We start from the raw sequence: 24,419 nt of genomic DNA on the forward strand, positions 1-24,419 counted from the left end.
TAGCAATTCATAAAACTATTACATGAATTGTATATATTATATTGTATATATTATATGAATTGTACATTATAAGTGAAGCAATGGGTTCTACAAAAATGTGAGCACTTCTGTAGAATTAATATCATAAATGCTATATTTACCACTGTTAAATTAAAGCTTATTACATTATGTCAGTATTTAGCTTCCCCTCTAACTACAGGTTGAAGACAGTCAATACTAACCGGAGCTCCCGGCTTGCCAGGCACCGACACTGGAGGGTACATAGGCCGTGCAGAAGCAGGGGCAGCGGGTGGTTTGGCAGCTGGTGTTGGGGCAGCCGGAGTAAGGGCTGGAGCAGGGGCCGTTGTGGCTGTGGGTATGGTCGCAGCTGGGGTTACGGTTGTGGCTGGACTGGTGGCGTCTTTTCTTTTTAACAGGTTCAGGACATCTCTGTCAGAAAAGAGAGACGGTTGACATTAGAGAGTGTGTCTGTGTGTGTGTGTGTGTGTGTGTGTGTACACATGAGTGTGAGTAACAGTGAAACAGTCATTTCAGGAACTATTTTATTGCTCAAAACAGTCCAAATACAAACAATGCCAGACCTTATTCATACACTGTGAACTGAACCGATCCTCCCCTTTAAGAGAAAAAGGCTCGCCCTCCCTTTTAAAACTGCAAATGTGCAGAGATAATCGAGCGCTTAGCTTGCGGAGGATCTGTGACTTCCTTTGAAAGCCCCGAGGATTGACTGTTCTCCCGACACTCATCTGACAATGCGTCAGCTGTCACAGACACAAAGGACTGTAGCAGGGGCCTACACAGCCTTCTGCGTTCAAGTTATCATTACGTTAGCAGGAAATTACAAACATTATTACAGTCACGACAGAGGACATGGAAGGCGCCCCGTACTGACTGATGTGGCTAAAAGTCCTTCTCTGTCGCTGTCTCTGTCACACACACACACACACACACACACACACAAAACAAATAGTACAGGAATGTTGTTTTTAATGCGAATGGACACACTGTACCGCGTTCTTTGATGTGTGAATGGAGCCATTGACCACGTTCACTGTGAGACACAAATTCCTGGTGGGGTAGGCTTGAAACACAGCCTCCACTGTGTTACCCACCCTCTGCCCCACACCCAATGAAACCTCCAAGTAAATATGCCCCACCGAGGCCCCAGTGTAAATACTGCCTACATCTCCATCTTCGATGCTACAAGGAGGCTGGACTAGTCGACTAAATGAGCACTGATTATATAATCACACTGAAGCATTCACAGATTCACGTTCTCTTTCACGTTCCCCGTCTCCGTCTACGGCACTATTTCTGCCATAACTATTGAAACTGTGAAACCAAAAAAAAAAAAAAAAGCCGAAAATAGCAAGACACCGACCGGTGTGCCTTTTGTCTTCAGATGCCGGCTTAATTACTTTTCCTTCTCATCTCACCAACTTGGCAGGATAACCTGACCGAGCCTCGAGTCGTTAAGTCTGCCTCTGGCTCCCTGCCACGCCAGTGCTGGGATGCGGTCGGTGAAGACATCAAACGGCATTTTAATTGAATTACTTGGACCGATCCGCGGCATTATGGCCTTGAGGCAGGGCCGCTGCCTTCCTGGCTGATCGCGGATTGGCGCGCGAACGCAGTCACACGAGAAGAAGAAATAAAAACCCTGCCCTTCTAAACGACTGCTTTCCCGACACCTGGATCGATCCGATTCTCCGTCGGAAGCGGGCCGTAACATGGCGGCGTGCGTTTCAGAAGATCCGTGTAACACATGTATGGAGACACACACACCCCAAACTCCCTACCCCCAAACAGCACCCCCCCCCCCCCCCCCATTGGCTGATGCTCAATACAGATTATGACCCGGGTGGTTGGCGTGACATTGCAAGTCTAGCCTTCATCACCAGTCGTTACGGTTAGAGAGTAAGAGTAGGACAACTGAAAATAATGCTGACAGAAATCAGTAACGTTAAACATTCCAGAATTGGTGTCAAATCCCAACTTTATGCAAGTGCAATATTACATCCCGTGTATGAAGCGTTAAGTATTAAGTTCAATGTTTGCTCAGCCTTGCTTTTGCGTTGTACTAGGCTTACATGTATGTTCTGTAGTCTACTCCTTACACTCAATGCACTTACTGTTTAAATGGCACTTAGAGGTTAATCATTAACCCAGCCTGGTGCTGTACTACTTTGCGAGTCACTATGGCTAGGGGCAATTGCTAAATACCAAATTGTAAATGGTACCAATTATTAAAAGAGCTAAAAGGGTATCCGTGTACATATATACGGTAAGTTGCTAAAATATTATGAAATATTATGAAATATTAAAGTTGCAGCTCTGGTTTCTAATTCACCGTCAGATGCTGAAGTGAAAGCGCTTCAGTGATTCAACAGAAAGGAATGCGCGTGTCAGCATTCCCACATCAATGCCCCCTTCCCCTGCAACGCATAACCGAAACTCAACCGAAAACATCCAGGTGCGCTTCCCCAAAGCAAGAATCGCTTCCGCGAGAGAGGGACGGGGAGAACATGACTGGCGTTCTCTATATTATTAGCGTCCCCTGTGATTGTCATTGCCGCACTTACCGCCTGAAATCTAAAGTGGGCGTTTTTTTGAAACCTTTGATATCGGTGTCCTCCGCACCCCTGCCAATTCCCTGAGACGTGAGACATTTACATAATTCCACCACCCGTTATGACAGCGGGGAAACGAGACCCGAGAGAGACGTGAACAGGGGATGAGAGGCCGAGAGCGGGAGAGAAACTGAGAAAAAAGAGAGCAAACGGGAGAGGCGTGGCAGTGGCATCGGGTCGTCCCAACCCGAGAGAAACAATATAAACGTCCAGCTTACTTCCTAGCACGTGGCTATTTAAAATGGCTAAATGACTTGATTTTCTGCGTCACGTTACCCGTCCTGTCTGTCATTGGTTATACAGTCATGCGTTTTGGCAACATGCGTGCGTCGCTGGGATGGCGGTAAGCGCCATGGCGGGAACAGGGTGGGTGATTAATGGAGAGCGCCAGGGCAAGCAGCGGAAGCCCCTTGAGAGAAAACCGCTCCCTCTCCACTGCGGGGAATTTTCCACTGCGGGAATGCCGCTACCTACGCAGGGGACCGTGCGCTCCGTTAGGGATCATCCCTCCGTCAGCAGTACGCACGACACGCGAACGCGGGGGGGGGAGTGATTGAGCGCAGCCCATGACCACCAATTTAGAAGGTCCACTTAGACCCCCCATGGAGGGAGGGGGACCTTGGTGGACCTTGGTGGACCTTGGTGGACTCATGCACTGGACTGGACAGGCACTGGACTGGACAGACACTGGACTGGACAGACACTGTCCTGCTGCAGACCTCTGGCCATGTGCTACCTTCCCATCTCTTGTCATCTGAAGAGACTTAGCTGATTTGCTGAGTAAACTTTCCGCCATCTTGCCTTCACCTGTTCCTTGGTAACAGAAGGAAAGGAGGGTGTTTTCGACCGGGACTTTTTTGGGTCAGGACATAGCCCCCTGTCCCAGCTGTGGGCCCCTTTCCGTTTGCTAGAGCGGGCGGTGTTAAGGTCCGAGATCAAACAAACAAGTGACTAGAATGTTCTTACACTCAAGTGTTCTGGAACACTGGACAAAACATTCCAGAAACCACCTACTCTTCCACGGGTTAACGAGCACAGAGTTCTGGGTGCTTTTGTGCTTTGGAATAAAAAAAAAAACCCCCCACTGTTCATCGGGTGTGTTCCTTCACTCTCCCTCCCACCCCCCCCCCCCCACCTTCGCTTTGGGAAAAGCACGCCGTCCCAGTTTAGCATGGCCCGCCTGCCACGGAGAGTGGTGGATAGGGATAGGACTCAGGTGTGCTCACCCCCCCCCGCCCCTCCCAGGGGCCCCCTGTGTGCAGTAAACAGCAGCTCTTTGTCTGTCCAACGGCGCTCTCCACCCAGGCCTGTCAGACACAAAGACCTCCCTTCCATCCCTCTTCCTCAAACCTGTTCTCTTTCCCCTCTCCATTGTTCCTCCTCGTCAGTGTTCACGGGCATTCTCGTCCGGCTTCGACTGGAACCAACCCCCCCCCCACCACCCCCCCCCCCACCCCAAACCAAACCCCAGCCCCCCCCCCTCCACCTCCTCGCACGCGGGCCCCACAGGACTAATCAGGAGCCGTTTAATAATTACAGGGAGAAGAGTGCCGGGCCGGGCCAGGCAGATTGTCCGGATTAGCAGCAGGCCGGTACATGTAGACGGTGGGCAGCTCCAGGCTAGCCTAGCCCACCTTAGTGTGGGTGGACTGTCTGAATAAAAGAAAAGATACGAGGGAGAACAGGGGCCGGGGGGGAGGGGGGGGGGGGGGAGAGAAAGAGATCTCAACTGACACCGCTTTGTGCTTCGGCAAACGGCGAGTCGTCGTGCGATACGTGAGACAGTCAGGGGGGGGGGAAACACGGGTCGAGAGTCTTTAGGAAGACTGTAGTTTTTAGGGCAGACTATAAGACAATGTACCCTTGCCTCATCAAATTACCTTTACGTAATTAGTGACTAAACGCATAAATGAGGAAATAGGGGGGGGGGGGGGGGAGAGGAAGTGGATTTCTTGGTTCCCCAGCTGTGAATGAGAGAAACGACAGACGGCACACTGTTCTGTGTTCCGAGTGCACACGCGTGTCCTTTTCCAGTACGCTCTCAGATACTACACACTGTCTGTATAACAAGTATTTTTGTATTATATTTAGAGAAAATACATCTTTGGTGTTACTTTTCTCATAAATAAGACAAAGATTTCCAATGAGATAAGACCGTTTGACTCCTGGTCTAGACTGATAAGGTAAGAAAATTTCCCTTTGGCAAATGGGAACTGAAACCGAGATATTTTCTCATTACAAAAAAAAAAAAAAAAAACTTTCAACAGATTCCTTTTTTTTGCATTGCAGATATCTCCTATTCCACTGTACTCTCTCTCTCGGCTCTTTTCTGTACACTTCTCTCTCCTCTCATCTGAACGCCACTCTCCCTGCTCTCTGATTTCTCCAACACTTCCCATTGACAGCCACACCAGAGGAGACTCTGGGTGCCTGGGAGGAGGTGACCGGAATACTAAACCGAAATAATCCCCCTCCCTGCCTCTGCCCCCCCACCTCGTCTCACAGACCCGGTGCAGAGATTGCCTGGATACGGGGGTAAAGGGGTCTGCTTCAGCCCCAAAACCTTGCATTACACCAAAACCGGCAGACTCAAAACGCTCACTGCATCCCCGTATTACACCAAAACAGACACTCAAATTCTTACTGTATCACTGCATTACACCCAAACAGGCACTGAAACCCTTTCTGCATGCCTGCATTACACCAGAGCAGACGGACTCAAATGGCTACCGTTTGTCGCCGAACCGTGTTTGTTAGCTGGTCGTTATGGCGGCCTGTTTGTTGAGGGGGTGTTTTAGGGTCTGTCTAACTGACAGACGTACTCCGGGACTGGAAACGTACAGCAGCCCCAGGGCAAATCTGTACCCAAGCAAACTCTCGTTTTTTTTTTGTTTTTTTCCCCCTTTTTTTCTCTTTTCATCTTGGGGCGAGATCGAATCAAATTCTACCCACCCGCTATTCACACCTGACAAAGGAGGAGGCAGCTGCAAGACTCGACATGTGAGCTCACTCAGCTTCCCGATTGTACTTGAAACTAAAAAAAAAAAAGAAAGAAAAAACTACCTCCCCCCCCCCCCCCCAAATAAATCAAACCTGCTGTCCTAATCCTGCCCCTCCGCCCTCCCCACCCTGCTACCCCCCCCCCCCCCCCAAGTCTACAACTTGTTTTTAATGTTTTAAAGAGAGGAGAAAAGCTCAGAAAACACTCCACAAAGCTCACTGGACACCCACTGTTTTGGCCTCAGAGTGGTGTGGTGGGCTGGGGAGTGATCGGGGGCTGGAGGTATTTACAGACGGAATCCACCGCAGTCAGTAACGTGTGGGCACAGGGTGTACTCACGAACAGCTTGGCGTTGTGCTCTCGTTTGCGTGTAGGTAATGCACCTGCAGACGCCACCGACGTATTGCGTGCGTGCACACACATGTATACACATACATGTACGCGCACACGCACACGCACACGCACGCACGCACGCATATACATTTACTGGACTTGCGAATTGATAGAACTGCTACACTGATTAAAAAAATCTCAAAAGATTATTTAAAGAATTAGATATATGAAAAGAACCAATATATTACTACAACAGATCAGCATGGAATAAGAATTTGTCACAAGCACGGGACCAATACTCACGCTAGAAATCACGTTAACACACGAAGACAAACAAATACAACGACTGGCCCCAGAAATAAGGCAGAACTAACGCTATAGAACGGCACCACCGACAAACATCAAACGCAAGCATCCAACAACAATGTGCGCAAACAGAGCTGCAAATAACCGACACAAAGAAGGGCAATATGTCTCTCCCTCCGGACAAATTCATACAGTTTAAAAGTATCAACGTCCAACCACGTAGTCTTGAACACTGGGGTCATTATGTGTACTTCATAAAGCAGCCTATGTGATGAATTATTAAACCACCCTGTGTATTAACCGGCGGCCATCTTTAACGGCATAAAGGCATTCCATTAGTATCCTTCTCAGTATGCACTGTAGGAGAGAAAATGCAGACACAAAGCATTTGACTATATAAAAAAAAAAAGGAGAAAGGCAAATGCCGTTTTGCCATTGGCTTTGTTGTGTCAAGAACACACGTGCAAGCAAACTCTGTGTTGACTTCCCATTCACCCCTGCCCCCCCCTTACACACACGCACACACATGCACACACAAACAAATGCACAATTACACACAAAAATACACGCACACACACACACACACACAATCACACACAAAATATATGCTTCATGTGATCTCACAAAGTACACACACGCACAATCGCACACAAAAGTACACAAGTACTGGCAGGCACAACCACATACGCCCACACACACACACACACAGACAGACGCACGCACTCATGCAGACGCAGAGACACACACACACACACACACACAGACAGACAGACAGACAGACAGACGCACGCATGCAGACACACACACACACACAGAGACAGACGCACGCACTCATGCAGACGCAGAGACACACACACACACACACACAGACAGACAGACAGACGCACGCATGCAGACACACACACAGACAGACAGACGCACGCATGCAGACGCAGACACACACACACACACGCGTGTAAAACGAGTGGTGAACATGTGAAGGCCCATGCCCCGGGCGGTGGTGTAGAATAAGCAGACCTGAGGGCTGGAGTGTCATTTCACAATCCTGTTTGTCAAGGACAAACACAATGTGCTGTGATCACAACCGACCCCCACCCCACCCCCACCACCACCACTTCCAGTTTCGGGGGGGAACAAGGCGCCCCCACGTCTTGGCTGTCTGGCTCTTCTGAACCAGCCGACACAGTTAGACAGGCAGGGAGACATGCAGTCTGCCCCCGGACACCGCCGTATCGCGGCCCGATTGGTTTATTGCCCCGCTATCGTCTTCACTACCTTTTTACAACGCACGACGTCGACGCACCCCAGTGCATCGTGGGTCGGGAAGTCGGAAAGTCCGTCCCCGAGCAACGCGGTGTGCCGGCGTTCCTTCGTTTGTGTCCGTCAGGTTCCTGAGACGGACCCCATGAGGGTGAAAGTCTGTGGTGTGCCATTAGCATTATTGTTTGCTCCAAAAGCAAACATAATAAACCGCCAATGATCCACAGCACCTCGTTACCTATCGGCGAGGGAATAAAACAGGTGGGTGATAACATAATGGGGTATGGATTTCAGCCGGGGGGGGGAGAAGGGAAAAGAGAAAAGCCAGTGATGGGTGTGTCCCTGCCTCTAGTGGCCCCCTGCACAACGCTCGCTCACCTGTAGCCCCTCTCCCTCTCCTTCCCCCGCTTATATAACGAGCGATGAGGTCACTCTCCCGTAATGTACATTCTGTACAGATCGCTTTTAGCTCCTTCACCGGCAACACGAGGCAAGGGGGGCGGAGACTGCCCGTGTCGGAGTCGAGAGGAACAACAAGGAGGAGCGTGAAGGAGGGATGGAGGTAGAGAGAGAAACGACAAGAGGACACTTTTAGAGGTTTCTTATCAACTTTTAGGGGCGGGTAGGGTAGGGGTTTTAGGGAAGTGAAATACTAGCGCACATATACACACGCAGACACACACACACACACACACACACACACCAAGAAGTTCACTTATATTACTCAACATGTTGCACATTCGCTCCCACGTGGATCCATATGAACTCTGTTAGTCTGAAATGACAAGCATTTTATTGTGTACAGTAAGCACATTGTGTATGTGCAATTGTCTGTGGGCCGAGAGAGCCCATCGGGACTAGTGGCATACCCGTGCCTCTGCAAACTGCTCCAGTGTAGGGTGACCACAGGCAAAGGGCCCAGGGAGGGTCAGTCACCGGCAGCCATCCGCCGAAGGGCACCGACACCACAAAGAGGAAGAGGAGCGGACCGGCGGTCTCCTCTCCAACGCAACGACAGAAACCACACCGAGAGCTCCGAGCATGACACGCGCTGAGTCATCAACGTCTCACCAATGATGGATTTCTTTTCGATTCACTGAACGAGGAAAGAAGGCACTTCAGAAGGGCCGTGTTTTCTTTTTTGTTTATGTTTTTTCCTGTGTACGGCGTTTCCACTGAACTTTACTGACGCGAGAGAGCTCTCAACACTTTTGGTGCGGGTGGGATATTTCGCAACCTTTAACTTTAAAGCGGAATCATAAAAAGAGGAATCGGCCTCACTCACTTCCTCCTCTTCCCGTTGCACGCAGACACGCACGCACACACACACACACACACAGAGTCCGTTTCTATGGGCACGGCGGATCCTGGAGACTGGGTTGCCGTGGAGACAGAGACCCCTAATGAGATTCCCCAGCAGTCTCCTTGGTGTGATGTTGCCGTGCCGACCGCGGCCCCAGCGGAGGGATTCGTCACCGGCTGCCGGGTCCCAGGCGACCGCGCGACGGCGGGCAGCCATTACAGGTGACGGCAGCCATTACAGGTGACGGGCGGCGCGGTTCTCGCCTTCTCCGAGGTGTAAGCGCGCTCGCGAAGGCGGGTTTAACGTGCTTTGGACCCCCCCCCCCCAGTCCCGTGGCACGGATTCACCACCCCCCCTTCCTGCGCTCGCTACTCCTGCGTGACCTCCGTGGTCTCCGAGACGTCTTCAGACCGGATGTCCCCCACCTCAAATAATTCAGTCTCGGTCTCTACAAAGCTCCTTATTATTCCTCCTTATAATTCCTCTAAAATTTCCCTCGGGATGAATAAAGTATCTATCTATCTATCTATTAATAGCATTGTTATCGCCAATACCCTTTCTGCTCTTACTACCATCAATATGATTCTCTATTCTGAACCAGGAACCAGGTCTATAAACCCCCCCCCCCTCCCTCCCTCCAACTTACATGCTATGGAGGGTCCCTACTTTCAGGTAAACTAAGCATTAGGTACAGTTTAGTGGCAGGAAAGGGTGAGCACTGCTGGGCTGAATGGCCTGTTGTCATCATGTCATGTCATGTCATGTCACGTTATGTCACGTTATGTCACGTTATGTCACGTTATGTCACGTTATGTCATGTTATGTCAGGTTCACTTCCCCTCGACCCCCGCAGACAGTGTCCCCCTCACTCACTCCTTTGTGACGAGGCCTCGGGGGCCAGTGGGCGTGGCCAGGTGGGGGTCCAGGCCGAGTGTGTCCAGGATGTAGCGTGCAGCTGGGCTCAGTCTCAGCCTGTGATTGGAGAGAGACACGCCACACACAGACCGTCAGCCAAAAGCCAATGAACAACATCCCCGCACACAGACCCACAGCCAATGAACATGCACGGCCCACACAAGCAGTCAGCCAATGAACATGCACGCCACACACAAACCATCAGCCAATGAACTCCCACGCCACAAACAAACCATCAGCCAATGAACACCTTCACTGGAATTGGTTGAGGCTATCCCAGAGGAGCCCCCCCCCCTCTCCACATACAACGTCGTCATCCCTGAAGACGCCTTCATCATTCACACGGCAATCTTCCACCGGGTCAGCTGGTGTGTGTGCCCAATCCTGCCCACCCCAGCTCCCTCTGCCATCACCCCTTCCCCACCCCCCCCCCCCCCCCCTTCCCCCCTCCCCTCAGACACGAGCACGCCAGAGGTCTTCAGCACTGACCTCCGTCAAGGTTCACCGTGTGTTCCAGCAGTAAGCACATTCTATACCTGCCCGTAACCTGGTACACCTGCCTGCGCTGACCCGGAACGCAGAACATGTCAACTGCCGGCTTAATGTGTAAAGAAACCAGCGCGTCACGGGCGCCCGCACACGTTCCAGACTGCGCCCGACGACGGGCGCACTGGCAGGGGTGGGAATGAATTCCGTCAGCTCAATTCACCCGCTCAACTCACCCGCTCAATTCACCAAACCTGTCAGTTCGTGTTATTAACTGAAATTCCAAGGCGGAAACTGAAATGCTCCAGAAATTTGTAATAGGTGTGACTTCCCCGGGAATTAATTTGATTGCAATTTCCTGAACTGGAAGTGGAATCCGCATTGCGGGCAATTGAAATACAAGGATTCCAACTTCCTTATTAAACACCGGACAGCTTTTTTTTTTTTTTTTTCTATGTCACAGCCAGGATTGGAGGGCTTACCTCAACAAAAGAATGCCTTAGAAACAAGGTGTGCTTGTTTGAGTCTCATTAATATTTCACAAGAAAGGTAACAAACCAGAAAAAAAAAAAAAAGAAAAAAAAAAAAAAAAAAAAAAAAAAGAAGAGGACAAACCTTTTGACCCCTGTTTCAAAAAAACAAAAAGAACAGTGCATACACTCTGCCTCAGCGAAGCAGTGTTTGCAAATCAAATGCGTGGCGTTTGAAGCAGTGTTGTTCAGGCCCTTCTCCCCTGTCAGGGCTGAGTTTACAGTATCAACCCCACTCAGGGCTGCTCTTTTGTTTTGCACGCCTGGATGCTGCTCTGCGCTCTGAGAGATGGGGGTCCCAGGTGAGGGCCCCCCCCCCCCCAAGGGGACGGGACAGGGACGGTCACTCACTCTTCTCCGGAGGTCGCCGTGCTGGGGACGGGCGGGGCCGGGGCCGGGGGCGGAGCCGCAGCCTGTGGGGTGGGGGCGGGGCCAGGAGCGGCGGGGGTGGGCGGAGCCACCTCGGCAGCTGGCACCTGCACCTGTTTCCAGTCCTCCCCCTCGTCCACCATCAGGGCGATGAGCGTGCCCAGGGGAACCCCGCGACTCCCCTCCTCCATCTGAAACCGAGAGACGGGTTTTCAAAAACAGAGGGGCAGCAGTTTTATTTGCTCCAAACCGACCTCCTCCCCCCCCCCCCCCCCCACACCGTGGGGAACATGCTCAAATGAGTATGCACAGCATAACATTATGCAACAGTTAGGAAAAGCACAGTGTGCTTATTATTCCTCCCCCACCTCACCCCCCCCCGCCCTCCCCTCTGCTTTCAACTCCTAGACGACTAGCAGCCACTCGTTGCCCCCGGCGATGATTACATGCATATTTCACACATGAAGATAATGATGTGGTGTTTTTTTTTTTTTGCTGTTTATTTAAAGCTGGCGTCATGTCACGCGATGTACACTTCAAGTTATTCCGGAATGTTCCAGGTGTCGATTAAAGATGAAAGAGAGGGGCACTCCTCCCGCTTGGTCCTGTAAGTTTGTTTCAGGGCTTAAATCCTCAGGGAACAATGAGAGTTGCTCTTCACCTTGCAAAACAGATTAAGAAAGCACTTCTGCTGTTGATTTCACTCAATGGACTGAAAGGACTCCAAGCTTAAGCCAAGAAGCTCATTGAGGTCAGACTGAGAGGCCCTGCTGCCATTGGAAGTCACTTGTGTACAAAGACATTTACTTAGGCTAATGCATGACTGCTGATGACAGGCATCAAAATCCATCAAACTCCAATGAGAGGAGGTGGTACGTGGATAACTTTTCTCAAGGAAGGAGTGAGGACACTTGAGTGAAAGATGAAATGAAGAATATTAAAGTGTAACACTTTTAAAACCCAACATATGTTTTGTAGAATCCTGCTCTTGCCAGTACAAACAAGGGGCAGTACTCACCCAAGCTGGTGAGTCACTGAGCGAGATCAGATACCTGAGAGAGATCAATCACCTGAGGGATATCAGTCACCTGAGCGAGATCAGATACCTGAGAGAGATCAATCACCTGAGGGAGATCAGTCACCTGAGAGAGATCAGTCACCTGAGAGAGATCAGTCACCTGAGAGAGATCAGTCACCTGAGGGATATGAGTCACCTGAGGGAGATCAGTCACCTGAGGGAGATCAATCACCTGAGGGATATCAGTCACCTGAGAGAGATCAGTCACCTGAGGGAGACCAGTCACCTGAGGGAGACCAGTCACCTGAGAGAGATCAGTCACCTGAGGGAGACCAGTCACCTGAGGGAGACCAGTCACCTGAGGGAGACCAGTCACCTGACGGAGATCAGTCACCTGACGGAGATCAGTCACCTGAGGGAGATCAGTCACCTGAGATCAGTTGGCAAGTGCACTGATGAGTGGATTTTTCAGGACCAAGACAGGCCTGTACGGTACGGCAAAATGTAAATACTTTTTTTATTTTAATAATTAAAATGATGATGATTATCATTATTATTCCACTTATGTGAAATTACTATATATGTTCACATATACTTTCACATATAAAGTCTGTGAAATTACTCCAGAAAATGTAATGAGCAGTCAAAATGTGAAAAATGACTGTAGCAAGAGAGAATCTATAAATACACCACTCCCCCTTTCCACAAAAGATTCGTTTTTAAGGAGATGAGGAAGTAAGTGTGTGATAGAGAGGGGGAGAGAGGGGGCTGGGGCACTAAACCACTAGACCGACACCACAATGTGACGGAGTGAAAACGAATGATGTGCTTCTGTCAATCTCAGTAAATCAAGTTTAATTAGGTGGCCTTTTCTCTAACTCAGGCTGATCGATTAAGGAGAAGAGAGGGGGTTGGAAAGAGACAGGAGAGAAAGAAAGAGATGGGAGAGAAGAGAATGAGAGATGGGGAGAGAAAGTCGGAGAGAGATGGGGGAGACAGTCGGAGAGAGATGGGGAGAGGGGAGAGAGTCAGATGGGGGAGACAGACAGATGGGGAGACAGACAGAGAGATGGGGGGAGACAATCGGAGAGAGATGGGGGGAGACAATCGGAGAGAGATGGGGGAGACAGTCGGAGGGAGATGGGGGAGACAGTCGGAGGGAGATGGGGGGAGACAGTCGGAGAGAGATGGAAGGAGACAGTCGGAGGGAGATGGGGGGAGACAATCGGAGGGAGATGGGGGGAGACAATCGGAGAGAGATGGGGGAGACAATCGGAGAGAGATGGGGGGAGACAGTCGGAGAGAGATGGGGGAGACAGTCGGAGAGAGATGGGGGAGACAGTCGGAGAGAGATGGGGGAGACAGTCGGAGGGAGATGGGGGAGACAGTCGGAGAGAGATGGGGGAGACAATCGGAGAGAGATGGGGGGAGACAATCGGAGAGAGATGGGGGAGACAATCGGAGAGAGATGGGGGAGACAGTCGGAGGGAGATGGGGGAGACAGTCGGAGAGAGATGGGGGAGACAGTCGGAGAGAGATGGGGGAGACAGTCGGAGAGAGATGGGGGAGACAGTCGGAGGGAGATGGGGGGAGACAGTCGGAGGGAGATGGGGGAGACAGTCGGAGGGAGATGGGGGGAGACAGTCGGAGGGAGATGGAAGGAGACAGTCGGAGAGAGATGGGGGAGACAGTCGGAGAGAGATGGAAGGAGACAGTCGGAGGGAGATGGAAGGAGACAGTCGGAGAGAGATGGGGAGACAGTCGGAGAGAGATGGGGGAGACAGTCGGAGAGAGATGGGGGAGACAGTCGGAGAGAGATGGGGGAGACAGTCGGAGAGAGATGGGGGAGACAGTCGGAGAGAGATGGGGGAGACAGTCGGAGGGAGATGGGGGAGACAGTCGGAGGGAGATGGGGGGAGACAGTCGGAGGGAGATGGAAGGAGACAGTCGGAGAGAGATGGGGGAGACAGTCGGAGAGAGATGGGGGAGACAGTCGGAGGAAGATGGGGGAGACAGTCGGAGAGAGATGGGGGAGACAGTCGGAGGGAGATGGGGGAGACAGTCGGAGAGAGATGGGGGAGACAGTCGGAGAGAGATGGAAGGAGACAGTCGGAGAGAGATGGAAGGAGACAGTCGGAGAGAGATGGGGGAGACAGTCGGAGAGAGATGGGGGGAGACAGTCGGAGAGAGATGGGGGAGACAGTCGGAGAGAGATGGAAGGAGACAGTCGGAGAGCGATGGGGGAGACAGTCGGAGAGCGATGGGGGGAGACAGTCGGAGAGCGATGGGGGGAGACAGTCGGAGAGCGATGGGGGGAGACAGTCGGAGAGCGATGGGGGGAGACAGAGAGATGGAAGGAGACAGTCGGAGAGAGATGGAAGGAGACAGTCGGAGAGCGATGGGGGGAGACAGAGAGATGGAAGGAGACAGTCAGAGAGAGATGGAAGGAGACAGTCGGAGAGAGATGGAAGGAGACAGTCGGAGAGCGATGGGGGGAGACAGAGAGATGGAAGGAGACAGTCAGAGAGAGATGGAAGGAGACAGTTGGAGAGAGATGGAAGGAGACAGTCGGAGAGCGATCGTATTGAAATGCTGAGAATGCGATGTGGCTGTGGCTCAGTAATAAGCGCACGAGCGGATCGTTGGAGGTCCTGCTCCTCTGAGAGCGGTCGCTTCATTACCCTTCCTCTCCTGCTGCGGAAGGAAACGCAGCTAAACGCTTCTCCCCCCGCCTCGGAGCGAGCAACAGCGCCTACCTCCGCACTTCCCCTTTAAGAGCACCGCGCACCTCCAAAGACAATGAGCACTTTCCACCGTCAATACCGATCCCTTCCACATGAACAACGAGGGAGGAACAACACGGCCGTTTCTCACTTTGCGGAAAGGAATTAAGAGTATTGAGCGGTCATTCATCTGAAAGGCTCTGATGGGCCACATTCTCTCACACACACACACACACACACACACACACACACACAGACACAGAGACATACAGAGACACACACACACAGACACGCAGACACACAATCCACACGCTGCCAAGAGGACAATGTGTGAAGTCGTCCCAGAAATCCTGCGGGCACTGGCCAGTAATCCGTCCGCCCTGACCCAGATCAGTGTGACCACTCTTATCTCATATGCACCTTTGATCATTAAATTACATGACATTACATTACATTACATTACATGACTGCCTCTTATCCTGGGCGACTTACAACGAGAAGACCAGTGCCATAAACCTGGTTTAGGACCAACTGTGGGAGGCAAATGCTCATGAAATTACGTACGCTTCTCAAAAAAAGGAAATGCAAAAAAAAAAAAAAAACAGGCAGTAGAAGAGAAAGATCATCTCCGCCACCATTTTATGACTCAAACACGAGGTCAACCTACTGAAGACAGCTTACTCCATCATGTTGACAGGAAAGTAAGAGTTTGGATTCTGTGTCTCGTTTACATGGACACCCGTCTTCAGTCACGAGGATGGGGGGGGGGGGGGAGGAGGGGGGGTAGGCAGCGGGAAAGAATACCGATACTCTCACTACCTCCTTGCTCGGTCTCTTCAACGAGCGCTATTCTTTACTCACCTGTAGGACATGATAAATGGGAGGAGAAGAAAAGGGGAGAGAGGAGAGGAAGGAGGGAGGGAGGGGCAGAAAGGGGAAATCAGGAGGGAGAGAGAGAGAGAGAGAGAGGAGGGAGAGAGAGGCAGAAAGGCGAGTAACAAAGAGAGATGGATGTGTATGGTGATTTGGAGCCGAGCTGCGGCAGGCGGTGGAATCTCCGCTCCCTCTCCTGGGAATTTTCCACTGTGGGAATGCTGTTAGCTCCACACGGATCGTGTGCTTAGTTAGGGATCGTCCCCACCAGTCCCCGCACTCAACACGGCACACGTTAAACACGCGAAACATAACAACCGCCAGGGTCGAGCGAGACGCCTCATTCCTGGAAAAAGCAGCTCGGAAATCAGAGAGCCGAGAGCACACCGTGCACCGTTAAACGTCGACCGCAGGTGTGCGTGACAAAAGCAGCCCCGTTACCATGGAAATAAAAACCAATATGGCACACGCGCGAGCGCAAATAGCGCGCGTCCATCTCGCTCCATAAGCCGGAGGAATGGCGGGATGTTTCCCGCGACACGTGTTTCGTAAACGTGCGGGGCGCGGGCCTCGCCGTAAAAAAAAAAAAAACCTCGTCAGTCGCCGTTTCCGGGCCGACGGATTAATTCACCGGCGACGGTCGGCTCGGCTAATTAATCGGTTACGCCAGCCGGCACGCGGGGGGACCGTTCCTGTTCCTCTCCGTCGGAATGCGCCGATCCGATCGGGGAGCGAGGCGCCCGTCGCCACGACGACAGACGCCGCACAGATGGCGCGCATCGGAAACGCACCTCTCCCACACCTCTGCGCCGAACGAGGGATGAAAACGGGAGGATGAAAAGGACCTGCCGGTTATTTGATATTTTTGTACGTTGGAAACCTGACTAGGGACCCCCCCTGCAGCATACGGTGTAGACCTGGTTCAGAACGCCAGATTTCTGATAATAGCAGCAGAACCCTGTTACCATGGAACTTGCTCTCTCTCTCTCTCCCACCCCCTCCAATCATTTCTTTAAACTGAACCATGATTCTCTCTCGCTCGGTCGCACGCGCACAGAGTGGCCCTTGATCCCAGCTCATCGTGGGGTGCAACACGGTGAAATGGAAAGTGTTGCAGTTTGAAGGGCAGAAGAGATCAGCTGCACAAAAAATCCCAAGCAAACAGCACTGCAGAATAACGGGCAGAGCTTCGACCAAGCTAGACCCTCTACACAGAATTAGGCCTCTCCACCCTCTCCAGCCTGGACCCCCCAATACGAACCCCATCTCCTCACACTGTGTGTGTGTGTGTGTGTGTGTGTGTGTGTGTGTGTGTGTGTGTGTGTGTCCACTGTACACAGCAGCCGGGCTCCATCCTACCGTGACACGCATCCAAACTGGTGCGGTCTGCGAAAGACAGCGAAGAGCCTCCAAACCTGCAATTAGCCACCCGATAAACAGCAGTTAAAGGTGGGGGAGGGGGCCGGTTTAATTGCGCTTTCCCGGGAATCCGTGCCGCTACAGGTACTGTATCATGCTGTCATCCGACAGAGCATTACGTTTCTTCCCCCCCCCTCTCCTCTCCAAGGATTCTCGGTCGCGGCCGTTTCTCCCGAGCTCGATGCTGCCACCTGCTGACCAGCGAGTGGCACTGCATCTCCCCAGGCAGTCCCCTGGGTAATCTTGTGTCTTGGGTTGGTGTGCTGCTCCTCCCCCCCCACCCCTCTCCCCCCCGACTGATACACTCGCTGACGGTGCACTTGTTCGCCCCTCATAAAAAACCAAAACGAAAACAAAACCCTTGCAGCTGGTAATTGGGTGATGGTGGGGGCGGGAGGTTGATAAATTCATCACTTCACATTGGGGGGGGGGGGGGGTAAAGAGAAAAAAAACCCCCAAAAAACTGGGAAAGCTCCACAGGGGGAATTTAATGAAGCACCCCTCCCCCACCCCCCTGTTGGGAAATAAGACACACAGGCCTACGTTCAGTGCCATGGCCCTCCACATTACGTCAGAGGGATTGAGCTGACCCCTGGTCTAAGGGGACACACCCGGGGAGCTAAAAATACACTGCATCTATCCACTGACACACACATGACTGCGCATAAGTGCGTGCACACACACACACACACACACACACACATATACACACACACACATTGTCTCTCTACACGCGTGGGTGTGAGGCACACACACATTTTCTCTACATGTGTGAGTGTGTGCACACACGTACAGACACACAGTGTTGTATCCAGGCAGACTGAGAACCTATTAACCAGTCGTAAGTGTGGCTTTGACTCCCTGTTTTCCCCAGTTAAAAGTGTGGAGGCGAGGACTGAGAGCAGCCCTCGCTCACCTTCCAAAAAATATTAACACACAGACACGAAACACAAACACACACGCATCCGTGTGTACTCCTAATAATAAATTAAGTTGGTAAATAACACAGCCACCGGTCGGTTTTGCGGTAGACTCAATTTTAGCTTTTAGTGAATCAGTGTGCTAATTCACCCCTGACTCACCCCAACCTGCCCCTCTCATCAGCACTGGGGCCCCCGACAACAGGAAATAGATTAGAAGATTAATCTGCAGCTTGTTTGCTTGACTGGCACTGCACTGACTGACTCTAGGCGCAAGTGATAGTTTAAAAAAAATAAATGCACATTTCAATATGAGCTCCGCACCACAGAATATTCACTCATTAATAGAGAGCGAAAGGACCAGGAATCTTTGGGATCCCCCGCATCGAAAGAAGTGCATATCTAGGTTTGTGTGCGTGTGCGTGGGGGGGTCCCATCTGCAGCAGGTCAGCCGGGTCCCGGGTCGACGGTCCGCCTTCCCGTTAGGAAGCCTCCATCGGACTGCGTAACCGGATCAGGATCACCGGAACCGCGAAAGCACGGGCCCCAGGGGTGGGGATTAAAGGCGCATATTAAAATCATGATCGGATGCAGATGGGGAACGACGCGTCAGAGCGGGGGGGAGGGGGGGGGGGCGGGGGGTGGGGGGCGGGCCTTTCTAGCGGGCTAACGAGACGGAAGAACGGCATCACGGGCCCGTGCGTCGGGTCACAAGCGGACCGCAACCTGCCGCCACGCGTCCACAGCGCTCCAAACCGCTCCGACAGACGCAGAGCCCCTCGCAGTGGCCACGCTGCTCATCCTGTACGGGAGTCCTCTCCTACGGCGAATTTAAGCTCCGGCTGACAGAACTTCATCCGACCACGTTCCCGCATTTAAGAGTTCAGGGACGGCCGTGCTTTGTTACTATAGCAACCGGCTTCTGCCCAAATCCCCCGATTTTTTTGCGAAGTAGCTACATAAACAAAAACGTCTTTATTCATAGACACGGGTATTAAAACCTGGAATCCTTCACCATGGCAACCTTTAGTCTCCGTTTCGGTCGGCCAATAGGAGCTCTTGCGACACCCTCTGACGGGCGTGTGCGACCTCGCAAAAACCGTCAGGTACAGGACGTCCGTGTGTCGGCGCAACATCAAAGGCGTCGAATCTGGAGATCCCCTCCCGGTGCGGAAGCTCGAGCTGGTTGTGGTGTGGTTAGGGTTAGGGTTACGGTTAGGGTTACTGCTCTCTCTGAATCACGCGGGTGGTTCCCCAGTGAGACACAACCATGACGGAGTGAATAAAACCCAGGCTGCTGACAGCACTGAGACAGGGGGGCCCTCTGAACACAAACAGAGAAGCGGTTAAGCCGGCAGGGGCCTTTTGGCGTCTCAAGAAATATGCGCCCGTGTCAAGCCTCGACCCCCCCCAGGAACACGAACATACGGTGCGGGGGGGGGCATATATGTCAGCTGACATACGTGTTGTGATCGCATATTTTTCCTGCCGTTGCGACTAGTGGTTCAGACTACTTTGGGTTGGGGGGGGGGGAGGGGGGTTAGACTCTCTGGGTTACTTTGGTCCGTCTCCAGCCGGCTGAGAACATGCTGCACACACTGTAGGCTTTTTATAGGCTACATTAAGAGTGCCTCAGCTGTGAGGTAAGGCCCCCAACAATCCCCACTCCACGTGTTATTCCTGCCCCAATTATCCACCAGCAGGGGGTGTCAGTGTCGGTACGGTGGGGAGCCAGTACATGCCTCCCCCCCCCCACACACACACACACACAAACCACCCACAGGGGATTCTACCCCACCCTAATTCTTAAACCATGAGCCCTATGGTAGCTCCTGGATACAGTGTGGGGCATTAAATTGAAGTTTGAAATTCATTTCACATTAGCTGAATGTGTGTGTATGTGGGGGCGTTTGCATAAATATTCACATATCAACTGCAGGGAAAGCATTTAGTATTTATTAAGCCATGCACTTAATACTCGCACAGTGAAGATGGACATCTGCAGCTGGATATTCAGATATTCCAAGGGTGCTGTGATGTTTAAATAATGGAAACCTGCTAATTAACTACCTTCCCTACCCTACATTTTTGCAGGGTTATTAAGCCCTCATTTGTGAATACCAATTTAACCAATTTGTTAAAAAAGGAATTGACTAAATTCTCAAAAAACTAAAACTTTTCTAAATTAATGTTTGGGTAACTATGGATTTTTATGCAAAAATATATACTCCTGCTCTTATCTCTCCATTCCATTTCCATTCCTTCTCTCACTCCACCTCTCCTTCCATCCCTCGCTCCGTTTCCTCCTCTCCCTCCCCCAGCCCAGGACTGCGGCGGTGCGGGCCGATGTTTGCGTGTGCGTGATTGATCGCGGCGAGGTCGGCTTTTCAGATTAACAGCACAGGGGGTAGGGAGGGGGGTAATCTCGGGGTTCTGATTGCTCTCACAAATTAAAAACAGCCCCAGGACCTCAGGCCCGGTCCCAGCACCTGGGGGTTTCTGGGGGGGGGGCACCTGTGTAGCATGCGGTCACAGCTGTTCTTTCTGTCCAGGGTTATTACAGGAGTGTGAACACTATCACACTCTATCAGACCAGCCAACAGCACACCCTGCCGATAGCACAGCTCACCCATAGCACAGCCCACCAATAGCACAGCCCACCCATAGCACAGCCCACCAATAGCACAGCCCACCAATAGCACAGCCCACCCATAGCACAGCCCACCAATAGCACAGCCCACCCATAGCACAGCCCACCCATAGCACAGCTCACCAATAGCACAGCTCACCCATAGCACAGCCCACCAATAGCACAGCCCGCCAAAAGTACATGCGTGCTCAGTCAATTTACCCTGTATTAATAAATGTTAATAATTAAAAAAATTTAAAAAACAAGAGCACAGCCCACCAATGGCACAGCTTGCCAATAGCACAGGCGGCGAACAGCACCACCGGGAGTCTGACGGCCGTGCGGCTGCCGGTGCCTCAGCACTGCCTAGTATGATGAGATCGACTCCTTGCCTTCCCTAACACAGCGCAGAAAGGCCTCAGGTCTCAGGCACAAGGAGAAGAGGGGGGGGGTTGGGGGTTGTGGGTTGGGGGTTGGGGGTTGGGCCGCGTGCAGTCCACCTTCCTTTCCCCAGCTGCTGCTTTGAAGTCGCCCCCCGACCCCCAGCCCCACCCTCGCCCGTTTCCATGGAAACCGCCTCTGTCTCTTGGCCACAGCGCAGAGGCTGATGCAGAGAGAGAGAGCGCGCGAGTGTGTGTGTGTGTGTGTGTGTGGAATTGGGGGGCAGGGCTTACCATACAACCCCCCCCCCCCCCCGAAGCACAGGGAGATCATGTGACTGTGTGCTAACCAGGCTGGGCATATGTTTGTTTTTGCTGTACGTACAGGGCCATGTCAAGTCTGAAATCCACAGTAATGCCTCAACTGTGACCCCCCCCCCCCACACACACGCACTACAGGAGGAGGGTTCCCATATTTGCGCTACACACATACAGCAATTACCGACTACCGTGTACCAGGTCAGTGGGGGGGGTGGGGCGGATTCTGGGTTGTGTGAGTAATTTATCGGGGTTGGGGGGGGGGGCACATGGCTGAGTTGTGTTGGGCCACCAGGTGCGGGACAGGAGCAGTGGGGGGATGCGGAAGGGGAGGAGCTCCGCGTCTCAGCTGCTGTGAACACAAACGGTCCCTCGCACAGGAAATATTGCATCATGAGAAAATGGCGGTCGCCTGAACTTTTCGTTGTCGCTCGGTGTTCTGCCGGTGAACAGTCCATTGGGTTCCGTTGGGTTCCGTTGGGTTCTTCTCGACACTTCCGGCAGCTCAGCTTCATTGCCTCATTTAAAGGTGTTGCCATTTTATTTCATGTTTTTTTACATTTTCATTCTCAATTTGGTTGGGAAGACAGCTGGGCCTTTCCCTTTGTTATCTCCTGACTGAAAGGGTCTCCGTCTCGGTGCCACGGTAACAGCAGGTTTGGGTAATTGCAGCAGTTATGTCTCTCGTAATCTCACGGTATTATGCAAGTGCTGAAAAAGACTGACACTTTTCTATAACCGTCTCTGAAGCCTATGAGGGCACCCACGGTGGGGAGACTGTCAGCCCTGTGAGTCTCTCCACACATCATGTCTTTACAAGCAATTCTGCTCTGGAGGGTGTGTTGAAATCTTTTAGCACAACAAATCTCCTCTCAGTCTCTCTCTCTCTCTGACAGACACATAGACACACACACACAAACACAAACACACACACACACAAACACACGCATACACATATTCACAAAACACACACAGGCATGCACGCATGCACATATTCACAAAACACACACACACGCATACACACCCTCACACACACACACACTCACACCCTCTCTTTCATCTTTACAGTCTGAGAAGCCAGTTTCCCCCACCGTGTTCCCGCTCCATTAGGGAGTTAAAGTGCATGATCTGTTCTCAGCGCAGTAGTAAATAATAAATAGCCGCGCAGTCAGGCTTAAAAAACATAAAAGAAAGGAAGGCGAGGTAAACAAGCTCGTCAGCGCTGGCCTAAAGCGCCGGAGCCTTAACGAGCGGGGATAATTAAGCAGGGCGGGCGGACAGGACGAGGGAGCAGCCGCCCCCCCCCCCCCCCCCGGCCCGACGCGTAATAAAAGTGTGAGGAAGACGAGGTCGAGCTGCTTGGGCCGGATGGTGCGAGGACAGACCACGAAAACATCAGTCTCTCCTCCATCACTCTGTCCAGATCGCCCCCCGACCCTCTGCCCCCCAAGATCGTTTCAGCACCCCAAGCTCACGGGTGCTTCACCCATCAACCTATTCAAATTACTATTCTTGACGTTCAGACCCAATTTCGATGTGATTGGTGCTTCTGGAACAGGTCATTCGTTCTGACTGGTGCTTCCAAGTGCAGAGGAAAGGTACGTCTGAATGGCTAATGCAAAATTCATTTGAGATGTTTGGGGGGGGGGGGGTTATGAGTTTGACCAGCTGAATTCAGTTGAGATGTTTGGGGGGGGGTTATGAGTTTGACCAGCTGAATTCAGTTGAGATGTTTGGGGGGCAGGGGGGGGGGGTTATGAATCTGAACCACGGGAAGAAACACCACGACCACATCAGCGATGGTCCACTCACCAAAATCTTGGCCAGGACGCCGTCCTCGTTGGAATCCATGGTGACGACGGCCTTGTCGGTCTCGATTTCACACAGCGCGTCGCCCGCAGCCACCGTTTCACCTGCAGGGGGTGCCACACAGACTTACTGCAGCCTTTCACAGATAGACCATGACGGCACTGCATGTTGTGCTCATCAATGCAAGCCTTGTACCCTTGTATATTTTCAGCCATCGCTTGGCTTAAGATGTTCCTTTAGTATTTATATTCCCACATACAGTGGGGCCCAGAGGTTGGTTTCTCTGCCACACAGAAACCCCCCCCCCCACCCCACCCCACATTGATAAAAACCACCTCTTTCAGGTTATGGAGGGGGACCCAGTAGGGTCCCTGAAAGAACCGTAAGTTCTGCCAGGTTATCTGCATAGCATATTTCAAGATGCCACCGCTTTAGCGACAACAGTTCCTTGTCTTGTAACATGTGGGTGGCAGAACGAGGGGGGTGGGGAAATCCATATACGGAATAGAATGGGGCGCCCTGTAGCGTAGTGGTTAAGGTAAAGGACTGGGACACGCAAGGTCGGTGGTTCTAATCCTGGTGTAGCCACAATAAGTTCCACACAGCCGTTGGGCCCTTGAATAAGGCCCTTAACCCTGCACTGCTCCAGGGGAGGATTGTCTCCTGCTTAGTCTAATCAACTGTTCGTCGCTCTGGATAAGAGCGTCTGCCAAATGCCAATAATGTAATGAAATAAGGTAATGCCAGTGTCCTGCCAGGGTCCAGCGAACCCACTTATTATAAGCCACATAATAATGCAATTCTAAAAACATGCTAACTCTGAGAAACGTCGATAGCATGGCCAATGTTTACTGAGAATGTCTCTGGAGGAATTATCAGTTGTCAATTTCACTGTTGCATACTTCCTACAATCTCGCTGAATCTTTTCACTGAGAAAAAAAAAAATCTTACACTTTCACTGTTTGAGCTTCTGTAACTTTGTTTTCGTAATACTAGACGTGAATCTGATTCTTGCCAAACAAACCCCAAATTGTTACAAAACAAACCCCAAATGGTACACCGGTTGTCAAAAGGGTTCAAGAATAGTAACAATGTTTTACAAATTCGTTTTTTGGGTATGTAATTTTCATTTTGTGTCATGAAAACGGTTAATGCTTAAGGGGTTAAAGAGGACAGTAGACACAGCCTGGATGAGGC

General features: G+C 51.7%; 1 protein-coding gene across 1 annotated transcript in view; it reads right to left on the minus strand.

The window, feature by feature from the left end:
- pdhx (pyruvate dehydrogenase complex component X) overlaps nucleotides 1-24,419 on the minus strand; it is a 52,118-nt gene that overhangs the window by 20,050 nt on the left and 7,649 nt on the right. The window contains exons 3-6 of the mRNA XM_061222233.1: nucleotides 23,226-23,326; nucleotides 11,116-11,324; nucleotides 9,707-9,805; nucleotides 222-429 (exon numbers count right to left, since the gene is read on the minus strand). Of these exons, the coding sequence (XP_061078217.1) occupies nucleotides 222-429; nucleotides 9,707-9,805; nucleotides 11,116-11,324; nucleotides 23,226-23,326 (617 nt within the window). The remainder of the gene's footprint in view (nucleotides 1-221; nucleotides 430-9,706; nucleotides 9,806-11,115; nucleotides 11,325-23,225; nucleotides 23,327-24,419) is intronic.

This window comes from Conger conger, chromosome 15 (genome assembly GCF_963514075.1).
Source record: "Conger conger chromosome 15, fConCon1.1, whole genome shotgun sequence".
NCBI classification, from domain to species: domain Eukaryota; kingdom Metazoa; phylum Chordata; class Actinopteri; order Anguilliformes; family Congridae; genus Conger; species Conger conger.